Raw genomic sequence first — 20,626 nt, forward strand, 5'->3', positions numbered from 1 at the left:
GGAGAAATCTACATGCTACACTGTAAATTACTGTATACGGCTTATGGGCATGCAACATGAATGAGAGCTTGTATGCTGAGCCATTTCATTAAAGGTTATTTAAGTTGACAGCTTTCTTAACGTGTGTATACTTGTGTTCTGTTTCTAGAATAATATAAGAATCTAATCTAACTAGTTGATTTGGAGCAATCATCTCTCAATCTCAATCACTTCCTTACTTAAATACATATACTATCACAACAATAAAAGTGATATATTATACTGTCATTGTTACTTACTGGCTCGCCTTGAAGTCCAGGTGGCCCTTGATGACCTTTGGGGCCCTTAAAACATAAAAATGTTTTCTTTATTAGGAGAGAATAGTGCAACAATTATATGTTTCTTTTAACAGAAAGTGATATATATTTAAAAATAAGATCTGGGGCAAACATGTCTTCATATTGAAAATCAACAGATGTTGACAGCTTCACAACACCAGGTCAGAGGCAGGTCAGTGTCTCTGTTGCAGAGAAACTCAGTTGAATGGTCCCATTGACTTTGTCCTGTGTTTCCGAAGTCATGACACATGAACCTTCACAGGCAATAAAAGCCCCACTTGGGGGTGAGGAGCACAGGCCCCAAGCCACTCATTTCCTCTGAAAATACTTACAGGGCCACAGTTTATGCTGTGGGTATATTAGGTTTAGCTACTGCAAACACTGGGATGGCCTCCTGGGAAGCGAGGTGAAGGCCACTGATGTGGAGAGTAGAGCTCAGAGAGACAACTTGGCCTCATGCAGCAGAGGGCTCCTAATGACTGAAGTGAGGATGTGCCACAGTGCCACAACCCATGTATACATTCTCTACTACCTCACAACAGTAACAGCATCAGTTTTAGGATTTACATATATAACAAAATGTAAGACAATAAACTGATTCACCAGCACTGGACGTATAAGTCTCATATTCTAAAGCATCTACAACTTAAAGGAATTCTTCATTGGCATGTGGTGACTTACAGTGTCATGAAATACTGGGCATGTCACCGATCCCTTCATTCTACTCAGGCTGCCTTTTCTATCTTCATGGAACCTTTGACACTGCCATCAAAAGTGTCTGAGCTAAAACTAGAACCAAAGCCTTATTGCTGAAATACTGAAATGGCAACAAAATACAGATGTATCTTCATGACAAACTACAAGTTCGTGTTGCTCAAACATGATTGGGGAAGCTGAACGACTGAAACTAGGACATCAGCATGCACAGAGCAATAGCATATACATAAAATGAACACAATGGTTCCAAATGTCAAATAAGATAAAGTAATGAATAGAAAATACACTAAATCTTACAGGTAATCCGGGAAATCCATCTGGACCAGGAAGCCCTGGAGGCCCTTTGTCACCCTATATCAAAGACATAAAAACACAAATAAGTAACAGATTCAGGTTGAAACACATGCATCCCTCACATAATTAAAGTCGAATAACCATCTGTCCCACACTTGGAAAACCCAAATAGAAGGCTTATGGAAACCTTTACCTTTTCACCTGGTGCAGCTTGGCCTGGTGATAACCCGGGATCTCCCTTTGAACCCTTGTAAGAAAAAGAAACATACATTTATGTTCCTTTATGTGCAAACAGGGAACATAAAATAAGGCACGACTTATCAGTACTGCTTTAATGGATCAATTGGATCAACCACAGAAATAGTCATATCCTAATAGTGCCTCTTTAAACTAAATGACTGAGTATCTCACCTTGGGTCCAGGTAATCCTGGTGGCCCTGGTTTCCCATGAGGACCAGTAGGACCCTGCCACAAGTGCAGAGGAGTTAAACATGTGAAATGAACAAACAGTTAAATTCAATGCAATGCCTTTGACTGATGCCATTTGTACGAATTATATGAATTTACAGTCTTATTTTTCAGTCTTCTATAGTTTTGATTGATTTCACCGACACGTTTCATATTATAAATAGTAGACTAATTATTTCATTATATAAAAACTAATCTATGAATGAAATAAGGGCTCTGCATAACATATTATTCAAGACAGTATGAAGTGGTTGATATTTTTTATCTGTGGAACAAAAACCTTCTCTTTTTTTTGATGAATAAGGTTATATCAGCTGCTTTGTATTCGAAAAAAAAAATGTATCAGCAGCATCAATCATATAAAACAAAATAAGATATTATAAAGTGTGAAAAACATGACAATACCCAACTTTGGTACTTTCGTAAATTACTTTTTACATTGCAAATTACATACAATTTAAAATGTAATTGATTTTCACCAGTCCCCATTTTCTGATTGTCACCAGCTGATTTCAAAACCTCTGATGTTGTATATTATTGGCGATGAGACATTTTACCTGTAGTGTTATATTTCAAAAAAGAATTTACACAGTTATTTATAAGGGGAAGAAGTCCCGGTGATCTGGAATGTAAAACATTTCAGTTTGTAACATAAGCTCCAGCATCCTCATTGTGAATGGGTTCATCACTGCTGCCAGATCATTTTAAATACATAAAAGCATTTCACCAAGGCAAACAGGTGTTTTTGTTGAGTAAGTACAGGACTGTGGGTGGGGACAGGGGTAGGTGAAAACAGCACTTTTGTTTCAAATGCAGGACAGAATTACTAAAGTTTGCATTAATCAATCAAAATACTTCACTTAGCAAAGAACTGGTGTGGGAAAACCACTGTAATATGGTTAAAACCTCAAAAAGCAGATTACCTCCTTAAATTGTATCTTTCACTGATTAAAGGTACACTGTGTTAACTTTTCCGATGAAGGCTCCACCACCTGCCTGTCTCCACTGAGATATTTCTGTTTTGCCTTGATTATCCCACAGTATGAAAATAAACTTGGTAATCACAATGGCGAAAGGTTGATGGTCAGGTCTAAGGAGAAGCAAGGCTGTACCTGGTAAAAATTCATGTTTTTAAGGTATTTTTGAGCTATAAAACATCTGTAATTGAACAAATGCAAGCAAGATACAGTATGTTTAATACCCTACTGTGGAACATTCTAGCAAAGAAATGGCATCTCCATGTAGACAAGCAAGTAGTAGACCCTCCATCTTAGCAGTTACATAGGCATTTTTAAAGCTTTTAGTTTTTTTATAGTAGGTTTATTTTTGTGTTATTCATTGAATAATACTAACCACCATAGTATTACATCTTTGGGTATTTCAGATGCATTTCAGTGCATAAACACATAAACTTCATAAACATCAAGTTTGAAAGCACTAGCGACAATGACTCACCCGAGGACCTCTTTTTCCTGCAGGACCAGGTAAACCCGGGGGACCTTCAGGACCCTGGATTAGTAAGATAATGGGATATTGGAGAGAGAAGGGATCATTGTAGAAGAAGTGTGTGGAGGGGAAGGGAAAAAACATAAAGTATGTTAATGGCAAGCAATAACATGCACAAGACTGTCCAGGCTCCCGCGATGATGAGTATGTGCTATTTTTATGTAAGATCTATGAGAGACAGAAGCCAAGTGTTTCCAATTTAACCCTCGGATAGAAACATAGACTGAGCACATGGTCTCAGTCAGATTCTGTGACATGATTATCTTCAAAGTTAGATGGGATTAGTTCAAGATTTATTACAAAACATCAATGAATGCTAACCAATACATCACTTCTCACGGCTTCTATAAGACAGAGCTTTGTGCAAGTATAAATTATTTAAGAGGGCATAGGATAAAATGTTTTATGGGAGATTAGATATTATTTACTACTTCTTATTTTGAATTCACCAAATATTTGGACGGAGAATGTGGACAAAAACTGCAAGTTGCAAGCTGAAAAAACAAATCGGTGCACAGACCAGATTTTAATAACAAACACTTGTATTAACTAAAAAGAACATACTTTATCATATTAAACCAAATAGACTGCAGAACACTATCATATTTGTGTAATGTTTCCTGTCATGACATTAGCAGGTGATGTGTGGTGGTCTGGAATAGCCCACTCATCAAAATGTCACAGCAATAAATCAAAATGTGGAGAACAGAGGAGAGAAACAGTTGTTTGTTCCTGTAGCCTCCCACACACAGATGCACACACACACACACACACACACATGCACACGTGCACAAATGGAAACTGTGATCACATCAGTGCCTTCAGAGCAGTGTCCGAACAACAAAGACTCCAGAGCAAATGTACGCCTCATCAAACTGATTACTATCACACTAAAGCCCTTGTCTTATGATAAATACATTTAGATATTTTACGACAGGAGTATGCAAAATATTGAAATATCACTATAACTACTAAATTTGGTGAAACAGTATCATTATCGGGCTACTGAACACAGTATCAGCATCAGCATTTGGAGCCCAGCAGACTAGAACATAGAAGCATAATAGAAGTAAGGCTTGCAAAACAATTATTTACTTAGATCACAAAAGGCCCATGAATGAGTTTTTTACTAAATTGGACCCAGATGAAGCTTCAGTTATGCAGCTTGAAGACACCCCAGTGAAGTATATTTACAGACAAAATTGTTGTGTTTTCCCCATGTTTGGGTGGGTTTCCGCCAAATGCTATACTTTCCCCCATTAACCCAAAACATGCTCAATAGGTCAAATCCTCCAGCTAATGTAGTCAAGATCTGGAGATGGGTACCCAGACACAGCACTGCAGCCCCCCCATTTGTTCCTGAAAACTTTCCCCAGCGGCATTGAAGGACAATTAACTATACCTTAACCTTACAACCAATAAGTTGCACTTAATCAGTTAAATTGTAAATAGGAGTTACTTTGGTAAATCATGAAATAAACTGTACATTAAAAAAAAACTTTAAACTGTCTGAGTAAATTAATGTTCAATCTTTGTATTATGTTTTACTGTGGCACTTCTTATTTGTGCAAGCTGAAGGACCTCCCCCCTTGAAAATGAGATACATTCTTTTTCCCCTCAACAATGTAAAATACTGTGCAAAAAAAGGAAGATCAATCAATGACTCAGAAACAGTCCCCCATTCTGAAGTAACAGGGGACTGTGTCTGAGTCATGGAAAAACAAGCTGTACAAATGTAAGAAAGCAATTGTCAGCTTCTCTTTAGTCCCACACATTACATCATAAGATCAGATGGACACTCTTTCTTCTTTTTCAACAGGGGCTTGCTATCTATTCTTGCAATTTGAAAAAGTCAGTTATTTTAGCAACCTGTATGTACTTGAAAACTGCACAGCACTTACACATGTCATCACCTTTAGATTTATACCACGCCCTGCTATTTTCTTTAGATCCTATGCATATGTGTGACAGCCAAGTCAAAAGAGCACTACTGAACCCTCTACTGAGGTTACAGCATTAAATTGTCAAAAATTAACAAAAAACATGATTAATGAACTATTAATTGACTTACTGGTGGACCAGGCTCCCCCTTGGCCCCATAAAAGCTGTCATCATAGTCATACAGGAACTCCCCCTCCTCGTAGCCGTAGTCGTATCCACCCATGTCAGTGCCGTCATAGCTGCCGTCTGGGTAATGCTCAGAGTCCACATGGTTCTGCCGATACAGAGTGGTGCCATTGGCTTTAGGCTGCAGGAGGTGAGTCTGGGCATGTCTTGTTATCTGAGGGTTGGTGGTAGATTTATTCCTGAGTGAATCCTTCAATTTGTCCTGGTTGATTATTGCAAATGTAACTGGTGTTGTTTGTGTGCCAAAGATGCGCTGTTTCTCTGTGCTGTTCTCTGTTTGATCAGAACTGGCTGGAGACTTGGTTCTTTTACTCAGTGTCCTTATGGTAGTGACAGCTGCTGTGCTTTGGGTTGAATGCCTTAAGTCCAGTCTACTTGCTGTTGCTAAAGTTGCACTATGGGGTTGTGAAGGAGAAGCTTGTAAGAAGAGATCAGGAGGTACCGATGTGGAGCTATATGCTTCTCCTGCAGTACCAGGTGATCCTGATGAGGCTGGGGTGTTATAAGTTGCTGTTGCTCTATCAGTGGCAGTGTGAGGGGAGGAGTCATGACCCATTGTACCCAAACCAGAATGAGGTGAGTCTGATCGGTAGGTGTCGGCCAGCCGACACTGTTTTTTAAGGTAGTTGCAGTAGTGCGCCGCTGCCTGGGCTGAAGGATACAAGTCTAGCTGGCAGACACGGCCGTGAAATGGTACCGCTTTGGAGTTCATTCTACCCAAAGTGAAAACAGACCCTGAGCCCCCCAGTGTCTGAGCCCTGCCCAGGGTCTGCTCCTGCTGCTGCACAGTCCCACAGTCCGCATAGAAGGACATAGAGTGTGCGCGCACACCAATGGCAAAGGAGTGGTGGCGTCCATCCTGCCAGTTATAGCTGAAATAAATTGGGGCCTTCTCAGTGTACACCACCACTCGATGAGGCAGAAGTTGAATGCCAAAACGCAGTCTGTCCCTGCCATCTCGGATACTAAAAAGAAAAGCATTGTTTGCTCTCCAGGAGCTTAGACTAACTACAAAAGAAAACTCCTCTTTAATCTCAGGCAAAAACAAAGTGCCTGCAGCAGCCTCATAAAAGGAGTCTGAGTCGAGTAATACACCGTATTCTGAGACAGGCAGAGCTGGAGGGGCTGTGGTGAATCTGAGTGCAGATCTGCGTCCCTCGTCGAGATAATCTGTGCTGCTCTGGTCTGTGAGCCCAAGTCGATGGAGCACATCTACACCTGAAGGACATAAAATATGACGCATTAACCAACAGATAAGTAGAATTCAGTTTATCCATCACACAAACCCAAGGCTTTAGCAAAGTAAGCCAACACAAATGGTACTGATACCCTTCCTGTGGTCTTTATACTTGAGGCCGGAACAAGCCTAACTTGTTGATCTGAAGAGGCAGCTGTGGCCCAGATGACTGTTGTGGATGAGTACCACTGAACTGAGAGCACAGCCATGTTGAACCAATCAGGTGAAAGAGACTCCTGCAGCTTCTCTTCACAGAATCCTGTCATTCTTTCTAATGCCTACAGGTAGTTTTTTTCAAAGGATTTATGTAAGGTCTACTGACAGTGAAGCTACGCAGAAAGGCAAAGGAGTTAAAGGAAAACACACAGTATAGCTTACGCTGTGATGTTTTGGTTTGGCACCAAGAGGGCAACTGACAGATCATTCCACCTTGGGCAATGTGTTTGTCTCATGTCAAAGCAGCAATCAGTGCAGCCAGAACTGTGAGTTAAAACTGTATATTTGACAAATAAAATGTAGTAACATCTCTTAGTATAAAGGCACAGTATGTAACTTTCTGAAGGAGTAACAGGAAGTTACAACTATTCAGAACATTCTCCATGGATCTAGATATGATTCATGCCATTCTGTGAAAGATTATAGCCCAAGGAACAACATTTCCTGGGAAACAAGCAAGTGGAGATTCTGCTCCAGGCCAAATAAAAGTCAGGTTTGGCAGCCCACTCACACAGGCACAAATTTTTCAGTGCAATAAACACAAACATAAACAAAATGGGAAAAAAGCTTTTGTTTTTGTCTATATTTTTGCTAAAACGTTAATACTGTGGCTTTAATATATGGCAAGTATAATATAAATCAATGCACCTTCTATAACACAGCTTGTCAACAGTACACAACAGTACTCAACAATACTCAGTAGTGCAGTTAGCTACTACGTTTGAAGGTTTTGACACGTGACACTACATATTTTCCATACTGGATCAAGCATCAAAGTTTGATTTTAACATTCTTCATACAACTGATCACTAGAAGTCATTGCCTGAGGTAACATCACCTGTATTCCAATTAACCTGTCTGATCTGTGAAGACAGGCAACTTCTTTATAGAAGCCATGATTAATTCAACCAGAACAGTTCTAAATGTCTCTGTGCATGAACCAAAGCAGTGGAATTCACAGTTATTGTATGAGAAGCCTTTGAGGTATTTTGGCTATATAAACTACAAACACAGCTAATAATAATAATAGTACTGTTGAAATGTGTTTATCGTTAAAATCCAGAGCTTTGGCTCAGTGTTAGCCATGTGTAATAGTCAGAAACACATGCACAGCCTTTGTCAGTGTCACCTCATCCTGTCCTTTGAATCATGTTTCATCAGAGTCTATAATAGTGATTCTAGCTGGAATTCGGTTTTCTGGTTGTTTTTTGTGCTGTCCCCAAGTCCCAACATTCCTAAATAGAAAATAAAGGTGAAGACATTATTTTGGCTTCTTTCGCACACATTCTAAAGCTCGGAAGACAAGTGCAGACTTGTAAGTAGGAAGGTTAAAAAGGAGCCATGAAATAGTGCCTGTTCACAGCTGCTTTCATGTGTGACAATGCTCCAGTAAATTTATTGAAACAACATGCACGTATTCTAAAAGTGTATGTGTTAAAGCAGGTCAGATATAAAAGACTGTGTTGTGTTGTGATTACTTTGTGCAACGTAGTCTTCTTCTCCAGAGATTACTGCTGAGCATACCGACAGGAGCAGGAGAAGGTTCCACCTACACACAAATAGAAAGACATTAGCAAAGCAGTGCTGTTTTATTTACTGAGCAATGAAGGTTACAGTTCAGAAATGAGAAGTAACAAGTAGTTGCAGAATACTTCTATAGCAAGACAAATACACTGAAATGGGGTGTGTTAAAATGGCAAGGAAAATATAACATATTTCCTTAAACATAGTAAGAACATAATTTAAGGATGATGTCCATTTTACAACCATTACATTTTAGCCATTAGTTAAAATTAAAAGATAAAAGGATAGCCCACAGAACATGATTATTTATTAGGTAACTAACATCCAAAAAGTTCACTATCGTTCAGGCTACTTTATCACATTTCCTGTTACACACATTTTCAAAATACAGACAAGAATTGGGTCTTTCAAACAGATTTGCTCTTTATTCCAAACAAAATATAAATTATAACAATATGACGGTATCAACAGCTGTCACCACTTAGTGAACTGTGTGAATGAGTTCAAAAGACCACCAAGTGTATTCACAAGCAGTGATTACAGATATTACATTAAACTACTTTATATTTATGCTTTTATAGTGGGATATAGTTCATGCAAAAGCTTCATCTTCATCTTCGATTGCTCACACACTTGCTGTCTGTCATTTATGGTGTATTTAGAGCCACCAGGTGACTGTTTCTACTATACTTCATTGTTTTTTTTTATCTTAATCTTCACAACCAAACTAAACTTTAAAGATATATTTTCCAATAAATAGATGCTCATGTAAATTCAGAGCTTTGAGGCATGTCCTTTCTTGTCCTTTGACCCTAATTGACCCCACCTCTAGATGGCACTGCCTACCCAACAGCTGCAGCATCATGCACTACCACAAAATATGTGTTTGTATATCAAACAAGTGGAACAATAAATAAGTCAACTGTGATGAGATTGTGGTGTTTATACTCAGTATCTAAGGTTTTCCAGGTGAATAACAGAAAACATCTTCAAATTATTCAATTTTATCATTGAAATAATAAGTGTTTAGTAAAAGACAGATAATATATGATGGAAAATAGCTTGTAGGCGATGAAAAATAAACCTTATGCCGTAAAGTAAATTAAAACAAATAAAGCCTACAATAATAAGCTACGTATACCAAAACTCATGAGATACTTTTTCAGGAATAATCATGAAACACAAAACACGACCTGGTAAACCACCAACACTGTATAAAGGCAGACCATCTGTAACAGAAGCCTAACCTTAGTGCTGTGGTCCTACTGTGCTTACATAAGACCACCTATCATACTGTTATCATTCATAGCCTGCAGTCTCCAGATGTTATGTGTTATTTTGTCATGACAAACTGTGGCAAAGGTGCTGCTTTTCAAAGAGCTCTGTGAAGATCAGTGTCCCAGTCCCAGATATGATTAAAGGGAGACTGACCCCTGGCTTTGTTTTCACCCACACACAAGGCACAGACAGATGAGCTTTAAAACTAGGCCTGACAAAGTGAGAGTTCACCACCCACAATGGTCTACTAGCTTCAATTGCTAAGTAGTTTAGCGTGTCATGATACTAAATTTCAGACTGGATAGTAGAGAAAAGGCTTGACACTTCTATGTAAATCTTGATACCACGATCATTTAAAAAGTCATTGTCATTTTCAACACAAAATAATGAATCTGTCTATGGAGTCTTAGTCAACAATTATACTTGTATTAAAGGTGCACTATGTAACTTTCCGGGTGTAGGGTCTGCCACCACAGTGATGCTGCATGGAATTTTTCACAGTATGATATTAAACGTGTCTATTTCCATGGAGATAAGCACCATGCCAATTTACAGGTCCGATTTGTGGAGAGGTGTGTCTGCTTACCGTAGAATGTTTTAGAATGTTTTTCAAGGTATTGAAAAAACACCTATAATTGAATAATAAACAAGTTTAATGCCATACTGTGGTACATTCCAGGGCACATATCCATAGACACAACCAGATACTGGACTTGTACCAGAAAAGTTACACAGTGCAGTTTAATCAAGCAATTAGTTCATTAAGATTTCATTCAGATTTTCATTAGGTATTTAAATGCATAAGAACAAAAAGAAGAATGTGTGCGTGTGTTGTGCGTTACTGGACAGTTTAGTCTATGAACTTATGAAGATGCTGTCAGTTTGTTCTTCACATAGTAGCATTTGATCAGCATGCTGATAATTGTAAGAACTTTCACTATCTTGTTTCAATATTAGATTTAGTAATGATTGATTTGGGTTACTGATTTTTTGACAACCCTACTAGCTTGCTCCCTTTTTTCTCATCCAAAGCATGGTGTAACATTCCACAGCCAATAACAAAGACAGCAAATGAGCCTGTACTAAGTGAAGCCATTATGTTTGCTGGTTCTGCTTAAATGTTGGCGAAGTTTAAAAAGTATTGGAGCAAATGGGGAAAAACTAAATTTAACACTTGTGCCTTTAGAAGTCAACTGGAGCCATCTGATGCTGATTCGGAAACTGTTTTGGGGTGCTGTGTCAGACTCGTTGTCTCCGTGCATGGCTATTTAAGGCATCTTTAAGTCTCTAACACTTGCCAACAGCTCCAGATCAGTGTTTTGGTGCATCTACAGTGACATATGTAGAAAGTGTTAGACAAGCAAGCTCATAATCTTCAAATATCCTTTAAAAACACATTTTTACAGAAGAGAGTTTTATTGATTTTAATTGCTCTCTGGTTTTAATATCTATAGTTTTTACCTGGAAAGCTCTTGGTATTGTTATTATACTATTATTATATGGTGGAAAGTTTTGGCTATCCACAGACCACCTAATGGAGAGATGTTCTGTGCAGTATTTAGATCTTCTGTCATACTGCTAAATGAGGAGTCATATATTCACAGCATTAGTTCAATAGGCTTTATATAAATCCCCCTTTGACAGAGGTGGGTAGTGCTCAAGTTAAATTTACTTGAGTAACTTTTATAACATTGTTACTTCTCTGATTAGTTTTAAGACAACATAGTCATATATGAATCATATATTTGACATTGTACCAGTACTCTTACTTAACTGTTAGTTGCTCTTCCCACTTGGAGTAAGAAGTGACAAAGTCTTTATGTTGATAAAATTAAATAATTCAAATATTTGTGTTTTTTGCACCGCTTTTACAGTTCTGATTTAGTTTATTCTCATTTTGTTGGTCTATGTTTAATGTTTTGTCCTTCATATTACACTGACTTCAAATTACACATCATCTGCTAAATTCAGGCAATATTACAATTACTCTTACTTTAGTAGTTTCCTGGACACTATTTCATACTTCTATTTGAGTAATACTATTTTGAGGTAACTTTACTCTTACAAGTGCCCAGCTCCATCTATTGACAGCACACTTTGACATAATTCTCAGTCCCAGTTAATGGAAAATGACTCCTGAAGGCAAGACAAAGCTCTCCAAACAGTGCTCTGTTGACTAAGGGAAATACCACTATATTTGGAATGGGTGTCATGTCAGTACTATAAATAATCACAATTTAAAACTATCCTCTGCAATGAATCATTCCAGCCCCCGTTACAATTAGCTTGGACCCTTAACAATGGTGCATTCAACTATAAGGAAAGGTTTGAGAGGCGAGGAGGGACTCTACAAACTTGGTTTGGAAAAAAGTGGCAAATTCACTTAAATTCTCTTTATGAGGAAAAGAAGGAAAGACAGCCTGTCAATCTGCTCCTGTGTAACTTTAGATTCACCCACTACTGTTAAGTGTCCAACTGAATCCAGCCACACTGAGTCATAAGACTGCACTGTTTACTCTAGTAGCTCCATTGAAAATTACCACACAAAAATTACTGTAACCCTAGATCTTAGTTTACATATTTAAACTAGCAAGCCTTATGCCTTATATAGAGCCTTAGGTGCTCTATATAACTTTTGTCCTGCTTGTCTCCATAGAGATGTTATTTCAAAGCCTAGGATGTTCCAGGTTACAGGTCTGGTCTGTACAGAGCCAACCACACAATGTAAAAAGTTGAGAACACCTGTTTTACAGCATATTTTTTTAAATAACGGAACAAATGCTAGATAGATTTAATGCTAAGTTTAATGTTCTACTGTGGAACATCCCATGGAAAGCAATTTGACAACACCCCACCAGTAAAGTTCCATCGTTGACCTTTAAGACATTTTGTCTAACAGCTACAAATCAGATAAACTATAAGTGTGTAATTTGTTTATTTTAATGATTAATAGTAGCAACACACAGACAGAGCTACTGAAATACTGGTGGATGGTGTTGGCAGAGTAAAGACAATACATCACAGCCTACTAGGCCTGCAAGCCAAAAAGCACAACAGTTTTAAGTCTTTAAAAGGTCAGTGGAAAATATAGAATATGAAGAGTGCACATCTTGAATTAATGACTTTGAACACATTTTACATTCTAAGTTATTCTAAATATGTCATTACTTTTCTTGTTAAGTATTGTGCTAAGATTTTTCACACTGAGCTTTATGAATAACAGTCTGTCTGGCCGTTTCTCTATATGCCCCTCTGGCAACTATATGTCTCCATTAAGCACAGGCCCAAATGCAGTGGAATTCAAAACACTGGCGAAGCAATAACTCTGGCACATAGGCTCAGTCCATCCAGCCGTTTTGCCTAAAGACTAATAAAGGTAAAAAAGGCAATCCCTTATGGAAGATATACTACAACAGGAGGGAGACCTGAAATGCAATGGTGCTCTGTTCCTGCGTGCTTTGCTTCTCCATCTCTATCAAAACATTCTTGGACTTGAACAAGTGATCAATTCACAGCCAATTTTTGTTCCCTCTGGTCATGTTCAGCTTCAGCACCTGTATCCGGATCATAAAGTTATCAGGATGGAAGCTGTAAAAAAGGTTGTGTTATTCATGTCCAAGTCACTATTAGCCAAAAATCACCAAGGTGAGTTAGGGATTTTAAATGATTTCCATAAGCATCCTTGAATAAAATATTTGAATTTTTACAGCAGCTTTAAATGCTTTATTTTCTTGGACAAAAGCCCAAGTGTGGTGTATGTTTGTGCTCTCACTCAAATTGGTGCCTGGAGTCAAGAGGTCAGTGCAGAACAGAGTAAAGATTGACTTAGCCCACAAGACAGCCAGCAGACAAAGGGCTGTGAGTAAACTTCTAAGGCTCTTTATTGGTTTGGCCTTTTCCTGTGGTGGATGGACCTGCAGATGTTAGCAGCAGTGACAGACAGGCCTGAACCCCAACAAAGTCTGCTCCAGGAGCGAACTGAGTGTGCATTAGTTTTAAAGGATAATTACAGGTGTGGAACTTGCATAAGAAGTGGAGACATTTTACAAGGAATTTTAAGACTGTGGTTTCAAAAAATAGATAAATGATATTATGTGATCAAAATGTTGTTTTGTGTATGTTTCGTACAATGTCAATGGCTGATGACAGAAATATTATATTTTACTGGCAAATCTTGAGCAAAAGAAAGAAGCCTTCTTCTGTGTGTAGGTGTAACTTGTTATAACAGTTGTTAAGTAGACAACTGATCATTCTACATCACAAACGCAATGAACAATATGACAGAAAAATGTCAGCATCCTCTAGTGAAACAATTTGAATTTCAGTTTGGGAATGCCGATCTCCTGTAAGCTGTCTCTCTGTCTAGGTTTTGGACTGACACAATGAGGCACTTACTTGTTTCCTATTGTGGTTATATTGTCTTTTATCATCTGTGCTGAAGAACTTCAATTTTTGGGGCAGCCAAAGGGCATCACGTTACATGCAGTGAGTGTTAAGGAAACCCCAGAGCTGTCTTCATGAGCCTATGGAGCAGCACCGGCTGCAACAGTGGGTGATTGTCTGGAGCTCAGGAGCCAGTTAACCACTGATGCATACACACTAACTCTGGGAGAATCCAAGGAGGCCAAACCTGTTCTCAGGCCCATACGGCTCTCATTTTCACTTCCACACACAAAAAATGTGGACGTCTCAGGATTTCAGGTCTGCTTTGTTTTCCATTGAACAAACACTATCAGCAGAGAACAACCAAGTGCATTGTGAGAGCATGAAGTTCAGATCATATGTGTATATAATAGACTACAGCAGCTTGGATGCAGCTCTAAAGCACAAAACAAATTTCCTCTGTAGAAGAGTAGACAGCTCAGGAGCTGCTCTGTCCCAGCTGTATTTAACAGGGCTGCAAGCCGGCATGCTGAGCGCCAGCAATGCACACTTCCATGAGGAATGTTTGGCTTTAAGTGCTAAAGAGGTTCTGCTTCATTAAGACTAAGCAATTAGAGGACTTATATGACATCCTCAAATCTCTCTCCAACAAACTAATGAGCTCCTCTAATATAAAGCCAGTAAACATGACATTATTACAAACATGCTGAATAGGCACTGCATCCAAGTTATGACCCATTTATTCTCCATTCCTGGCTTATCGCAGTTATGAGTTTGATAAATAAAGGCAGAATGGGTGAGGAGTGGACACATGGTACACACATTACTGAAAAGGATTCCAGAGACGTTCAAAGCCAAATGTGAACTGTATTTCATTGTCAGCTACATTTATCAAGAGCAGTAAAGAACAAAACAGCCCATCAGCACAGACTATCTGTGGTTTACAAATCCAGAAACATGCAGCCAGATCCTGTGGAATGCACAATTATCATGGGAAATGTAGTTCATGCAGTTCAGATGAATGGCTATTACAGGATCTCTTACAAACACCGACAAAGCTACACAATAAGAGCCTAATTTTACCGGATAAGTACAGAATCTTTCCATCTTAAAGAAGTACTTAAACACTACAAGATGTATTATAGAACATGGGGTGAATTAGAGTCAATTGGCACCGCTTTGAGGGAAAACTCCCGAACAGAAAGAGTCTATCCGTTGCCATGTTGAATGACCATCAGCCATGAGAACAATTTAAGTAGGAAATGAGCAAAGATAGTTTCACATCTGCATGCCATTTGAACAATTGCTCACTTACGTCGCTGCCGCGGAAACGTGTCCACTCCTTGTCCGTTGAGCTCCTAAATGCATTTGTATGCATTTGTCCAGGCAGCAGATCTGGGTGAAAACAGAATCACACGTATAGAGATACCTGAACATGGGATAGCGCTTTGGTACGGGCCAAAGGACGCACAAAGTGGCCGTTGTCAAAATTCCCTCATCGCATTGTAAAGTCCGAGGTGGGGATGTCTCCCAGTCTTTCAAAGCTCTCGGGTCCTGTGCGCTCTGATGCTCGCTGTTAATAATGCTATTTCTGAGCAAAGCGGAGACGCGCAACTGTTGCAGCTCCGAGTGCTCTGCAGAAGAGAATCACAGCGAGAGAGGTCTCCAACACGAATAGATCCAGTGCGCACGTCTTTCCCTCCAGGCGGTGGTTTCTGCTATGTGCCTTGACTTGCACTGATGCGAGGGGATCCGTATTCACCCCAACACAACTCCTACAGCTGGTGGTGTTGGATTTCACCGGTTACTGACTCGTGACATCACAGATACAGCCTTGGCTTGTCATCGATGCCCCTGTCTGCACTACTGTACGCGCCGTGCACACAACTATATTTACTGTAAACTCAGCGGACCAGGGGTCACGGGCTAAATTTAAAAGCAGCCTGCGAAGGCACAAAAGACCTTATTGAGGCCAGTCCAACGCAGAAATATAAGTTTGCAGCCAACACAGTACCATGTGAGGCGCCTCAAAGCTCTATTAATCTCGTTACATAACTAGCAGCAGCAATAAATTTACCAAATCCCATTGCAACCGTTGATAGAATACATTAGTCTTCACTATAAATCCTGCTATGTGTAAATACATTAAGGGAAAATTATGCTCATACCTATAGCTAAACACTAGGTGGCACTATGCATAAATAAGTTTCAAACAAAAAAGGGGGAAAAAAATGAATAGCCTTTGAGGTTTAGTTAGTTATTTGCCCTTTCACAACTAGGAAAGAACACAACATTTGAACAATACAACAATTGAAGCTTTATTTAAGCATTTGGCTGGGGGCAACTGGCAGCGTTTTGGCTCACAACTCCATCTAGTGGCATAAGATGGATGTGTATGAAGAAATCTATTTCAATATAATTACATTTTGGCCACATTACCATAAATTAAACAGAGGCTTATTTCTTTTCCATTTACCTCACAAAAGAAACCAAATCTTTCGAAAACACTTCTCTGTTTGTCCAATTTGCTCGCCCACACCTGCCCCTTGAGTACCCCACTATATCCTCCTCCATAGAGCGGCCTGGTCTGAGTCAGAACCCACATATGGTTTAGAGTTTAGGGAGCAGGGGGATGCTACTGGAGACAGAACAGCTCCTACCTCCGGTCCCATGGAGATACAGAGCCCACATATATTAACCTGGGATGTATAAAAAGGACTTTACACTAAGCAGTTACAATGTCCATACAGGAGAACATCTACAGGTCAAAGTCACATGGAAACTCCCAGCTAAGCATGCCAATCATTTTTAACACAGGGGTTAATCAAAACCATGATACAGGCGTTCCTCATGGCTTCTTAAGATTACTACAAAGGTCTGTGTCTGTTAGCTGCTCCAGGTCAAAATCTTGTGTTTCTTCAAATGCACTTGTCCCAGTAGAACCATGCGATCCACTCTGAGTTTGCCATCAGTTGCGTCTTTGGAGTCGTAACGTAAGAACCAGATGCTCTTTACCTTCTTCCAGGAAACTGTTGAGATGTTGGGTTTGAGACAGGGCCATAAATCAATATAATAAACAAATCTATTACAACTCTCATTTTGTATCAAAAGATGAATCAAAAGTCTGGCCTGACTGAGAATCGATTACATTCCAGTTCATTCATAAATCTTGAGCCATGACACTTTTCAGACACCACGCTTGGGATGTTTTGTAGCAATTAAAATTTGTTCAATATTAACATAATATTAATTCCCTTTTTAAAGGTGTTTGATGTAACCTTCAAGAGGAGCGTATGCCAGCTGCTTCTCTATGGAAATAGTATTGCTTTGCCTTGAATGATCCACAGTATGAGATTAAAAAATACCTCTCAAATATCTCCATGGAGAAGACGATGCCACCAGTTTACAGGTAAAATCAGTTTTTTTTTTATCAGCAATAAAAAAAAACACCTACAACTGAATAAATGCAAGATACATTTAATGCCTAATTATAAAACCATTCATTGCCAAGCTATATCTTCTCCAAGGAGAGACAAGCAGGCTGCATACCCTTCTGAAAAGTTAGAGCACCTTTAAATCATATATTTTTTTTTAAATTATCTCACAATATTTAAAACAGTATGCAAGATTATATCCATATTCATTTTATATTTTTCTGAAGAAGGCAGAATGCAAAGTTTCAGATCAGTGTATTTTACTTGTAACCCATTGCGTTTATTTTTGATTTATTGATAAAGAAGATATTAACAAAGTCTAAGTCTGCATTTTACACACTTTCTTTCATCACAGTCAGGCTGATACCCCAAATGATTTAAGTGTGCACTATTTGATTTTCCTCCTGGACACCCAGATGTGCACTAATCGCTTCATTGTGCAGTGAGGACCAGCCATAGAGGAACAGGGCCCACTAATCAACCACAGATCACAACTGCTCACACATATAAAAGCCTTCTACATGTGGCGTTTCCCTTTGTCTGCGAGATTATCAATAAACGCTAAGAAACAGAGCCAAAAAAATAAGTGACGTCAATACTTTCCTGACAACGACATTGGCGAGGTTGATGAAAACTTGAAAGCTCAAATGACAGTATTTACTAAGTCTTTCCATATGATATAACGTTACATAAGCCACAGAGCAGCTTGCTTTTATGCAATTCTGTTTCATGGAGTAAAGCTTTTAAAGGTAGCTTGTTGTAAAATACCTTTTTGTTCCCCTTTTGAGATGCATTGTAAACTTTAACTTTATATTCACTGGCACAGCACGCAATAGTTATTCTGGCCTTGCTCCCATTAGATCTGTATCTCAATTGACTTCGTACTACTGTTTCATAAGTGATTTTAAAGCCGGGGAGGTAGCTTCTCATTTAAAAGGTCGTGCTTGGTGGAAACTATATAGCCAGGTTAAACATTTCATTATACAGTAACAGCTTGTAAATGGAGAGAGTGGAAACTTTTAGCTTTGGCCCAGAGACAAGCCAAAGTCAACTGAGCTGAATAATGAAGAGAAGGAGCAATGTGGAGTCACTCAAATGTCAGGTAAAATAATATGACACTTTTACCTGAGTATTCAATGGTAGTTTTGTGTATATACTTTTACCTGAGAGAAAATATATAGCTGTTGGCCAGTTTTAATAATGGCATTACATAATGTAGTAGGAACGCAAACAGTCTGTGATAATTGTGGTAATGTACGACTTGTACTGAAGTAATAATTTAGTACGCATAACTTCTGTTGTTAATATTAGCATTTTTTATGTAATTTCAATGAGAAAACAGTGATTCTGAAGAAGGTAACTTACGTACACACTGGGAGAACATGTAAACTCCACACAGGACCGTTTTGTTGTGAAGCTGAAGCACTCCGGTAAACCAAAGTATAGTATAAGCAAGTATAGTCAGAATAAATCCTACCATAGATTACTGTGTAAGAAGTTCCACAAATGGTCCCTATCTGGTGAAGGTGCTTTCAGGATTTGTACAAACATTTCCAAGGAAGTTTGCAACCTGCTATAAAAATGCTCACACAGTACAATTAGACATAAGGCTGCTTTATTTCCCCACACTTAAAATTCGATACTTTGATACTTTGCAGTGACACCATGCTGGCGGTGTTCTACATTTATGTGTATTTGTGGATTGTTCACCAGTTACCATGGAGACGCAATGCAAACATTAGCAAACACTACAAATACGTTTTAAGATTATCTGAAAACTCAGCTCACCTGTTGTAGTTACAAATAAGTCAGTTCTTTATGGTCAGATTGTGACAAAATCAGGCTCAGATTAAAGTCTAACAAAGCCTCAGACAGAGTAGTGCCTGCAGTTAGCACCACACCCCCAGGGAACGTTGCTGACATCAGCTGTAATGTATCAGTTTATCCTTCAGGACCACCTCTGCTAGTAAAATACTCAAACAAAAACGCCTAACCTTGTATCGTGTAAGTTCATTCTTGTCATCATTAAGTCCAGACAGCTTCATTAGCCCACCAGGTCATCAGTCAGTCACTGCTGGCATGTGTCTACAATCTGGGCTGACAGTCGAATCACCATATTACCTGTGAGAAGTTTAACCCACCTGTAATTATCAGCGTGGGGTTGTGTGTAATTTCTGGTCCCGTGTCTGTGCGTGTCACCGCCTCAAAGGGCTGTTATTTCACCAGAGCGCGCAGGAGAGAGTGGCCAACAGCTGGGAGAGTGCTCAACAGATGGTGGGGTGTATGCAGGGAGAGAGGGACCAGAGCTGAAACAATTCTCCTTGTAAGAGCATGTGTGTGTAAGAATGTACGCGGTGGTGAGGAGCTTAAAGGGACCCTAAGAAGAAGGAAAAAAAAATGGAGGGAAGAGGGCCAGGGGAGTCCAGGGTGAAAGGGGTGTTTGGGTTGAGAGGAAGTTTGCGAAAAGTGAAAGTCCCAGTTGGCGGTCACGTGGGCTGGTAAAGGTTACTGAGCTGGAACACCACACACGACATCAGGAAGTGCTGCCTTATGTTATCATTTTCGGAGTAAAACAGATGGATTTCACGGTTACTCTTGTTGAGTTGCTGCCCAGTTTGGAGATGTGAAAAAGGAATTTGTGTTTTATCTGGAATTCCATCTAAAGCCAGGTATTTTTCTACAAAAAAGTTTTAACCATTGCAAGACAGGGCCAAGGATAGTCCAACAGGAAATGGTCTGGCATGCATTAATCAGTTGAGCACAAACTTTATCTCCAAGCTGACTTCGTTCAAGTCCTACTCCAAGTTAAAGATGCACTATGTACTGTAACATTTCTGATGGAGAGATCTGCTAGCTGCTTGTCTCCATGGTGATGTAATTACTTTGCCTGGAATGTTGCACAGTATGGCATTGAACTCTATCCAGATTTTTTGTCATAGGCATTTAAATTGCCCAAAAATCACTTTCATTCTTGTTGAATGAGCTCTCCTATCCACAGATCTAACCTGCCTGTGTGTGCCAGACAGCATTATCTTATGTAGATTGATAAATTTAATTCCATACTGTGGAACATTCTAATAAAAAGCAATAACATCAGCATGAAGTCAAGCAAGTATACTGTGTAC

At 39.2% G+C, this 20,626-nt stretch overlaps 1 protein-coding gene across 1 annotated transcript in view; it reads right to left on the bottom strand.

The window, feature by feature from the left end:
• Window positions 1-15,816, bottom strand: part of LOC110172254 (collagen alpha-1(XXIV) chain) — a 37,799-nt gene extending 21,983 nt beyond the window's left edge. The window contains exons 1-8 of the mRNA XM_055165111.1: window positions 15,383-15,816; window positions 8,361-8,431; window positions 5,374-6,647; window positions 3,252-3,305; window positions 1,740-1,793; window positions 1,522-1,575; window positions 1,332-1,385; window positions 279-323 (exon numbers count right to left, since the gene is read on the bottom strand). Coding sequence (XP_055021086.1) covers window positions 279-323; window positions 1,332-1,385; window positions 1,522-1,575; window positions 1,740-1,793; window positions 3,252-3,305; window positions 5,374-6,647; window positions 8,361-8,431; window positions 15,383-15,504 — 1,728 coding nt within the window. The 5' untranslated portion in view covers window positions 15,505-15,816. The remainder of the gene's footprint in view (window positions 1-278; window positions 324-1,331; window positions 1,386-1,521; window positions 1,576-1,739; window positions 1,794-3,251; window positions 3,306-5,373; window positions 6,648-8,360; window positions 8,432-15,382) is intronic.
• Window positions 15,817-20,626: the final 4,810 nt, after the last annotated feature.

The sequence above is a fragment of the Boleophthalmus pectinirostris genome, unplaced genomic scaffold (assembly GCF_026225935.1).
Source record: "Boleophthalmus pectinirostris isolate CB_2022bp ecotype Guang Dong unplaced genomic scaffold, ASM2622593v1 HiC_scaffold_7, whole genome shotgun sequence".
Lineage (NCBI taxonomy): Eukaryota > Metazoa > Chordata > Actinopteri > Gobiiformes > Gobiidae > Boleophthalmus > Boleophthalmus pectinirostris.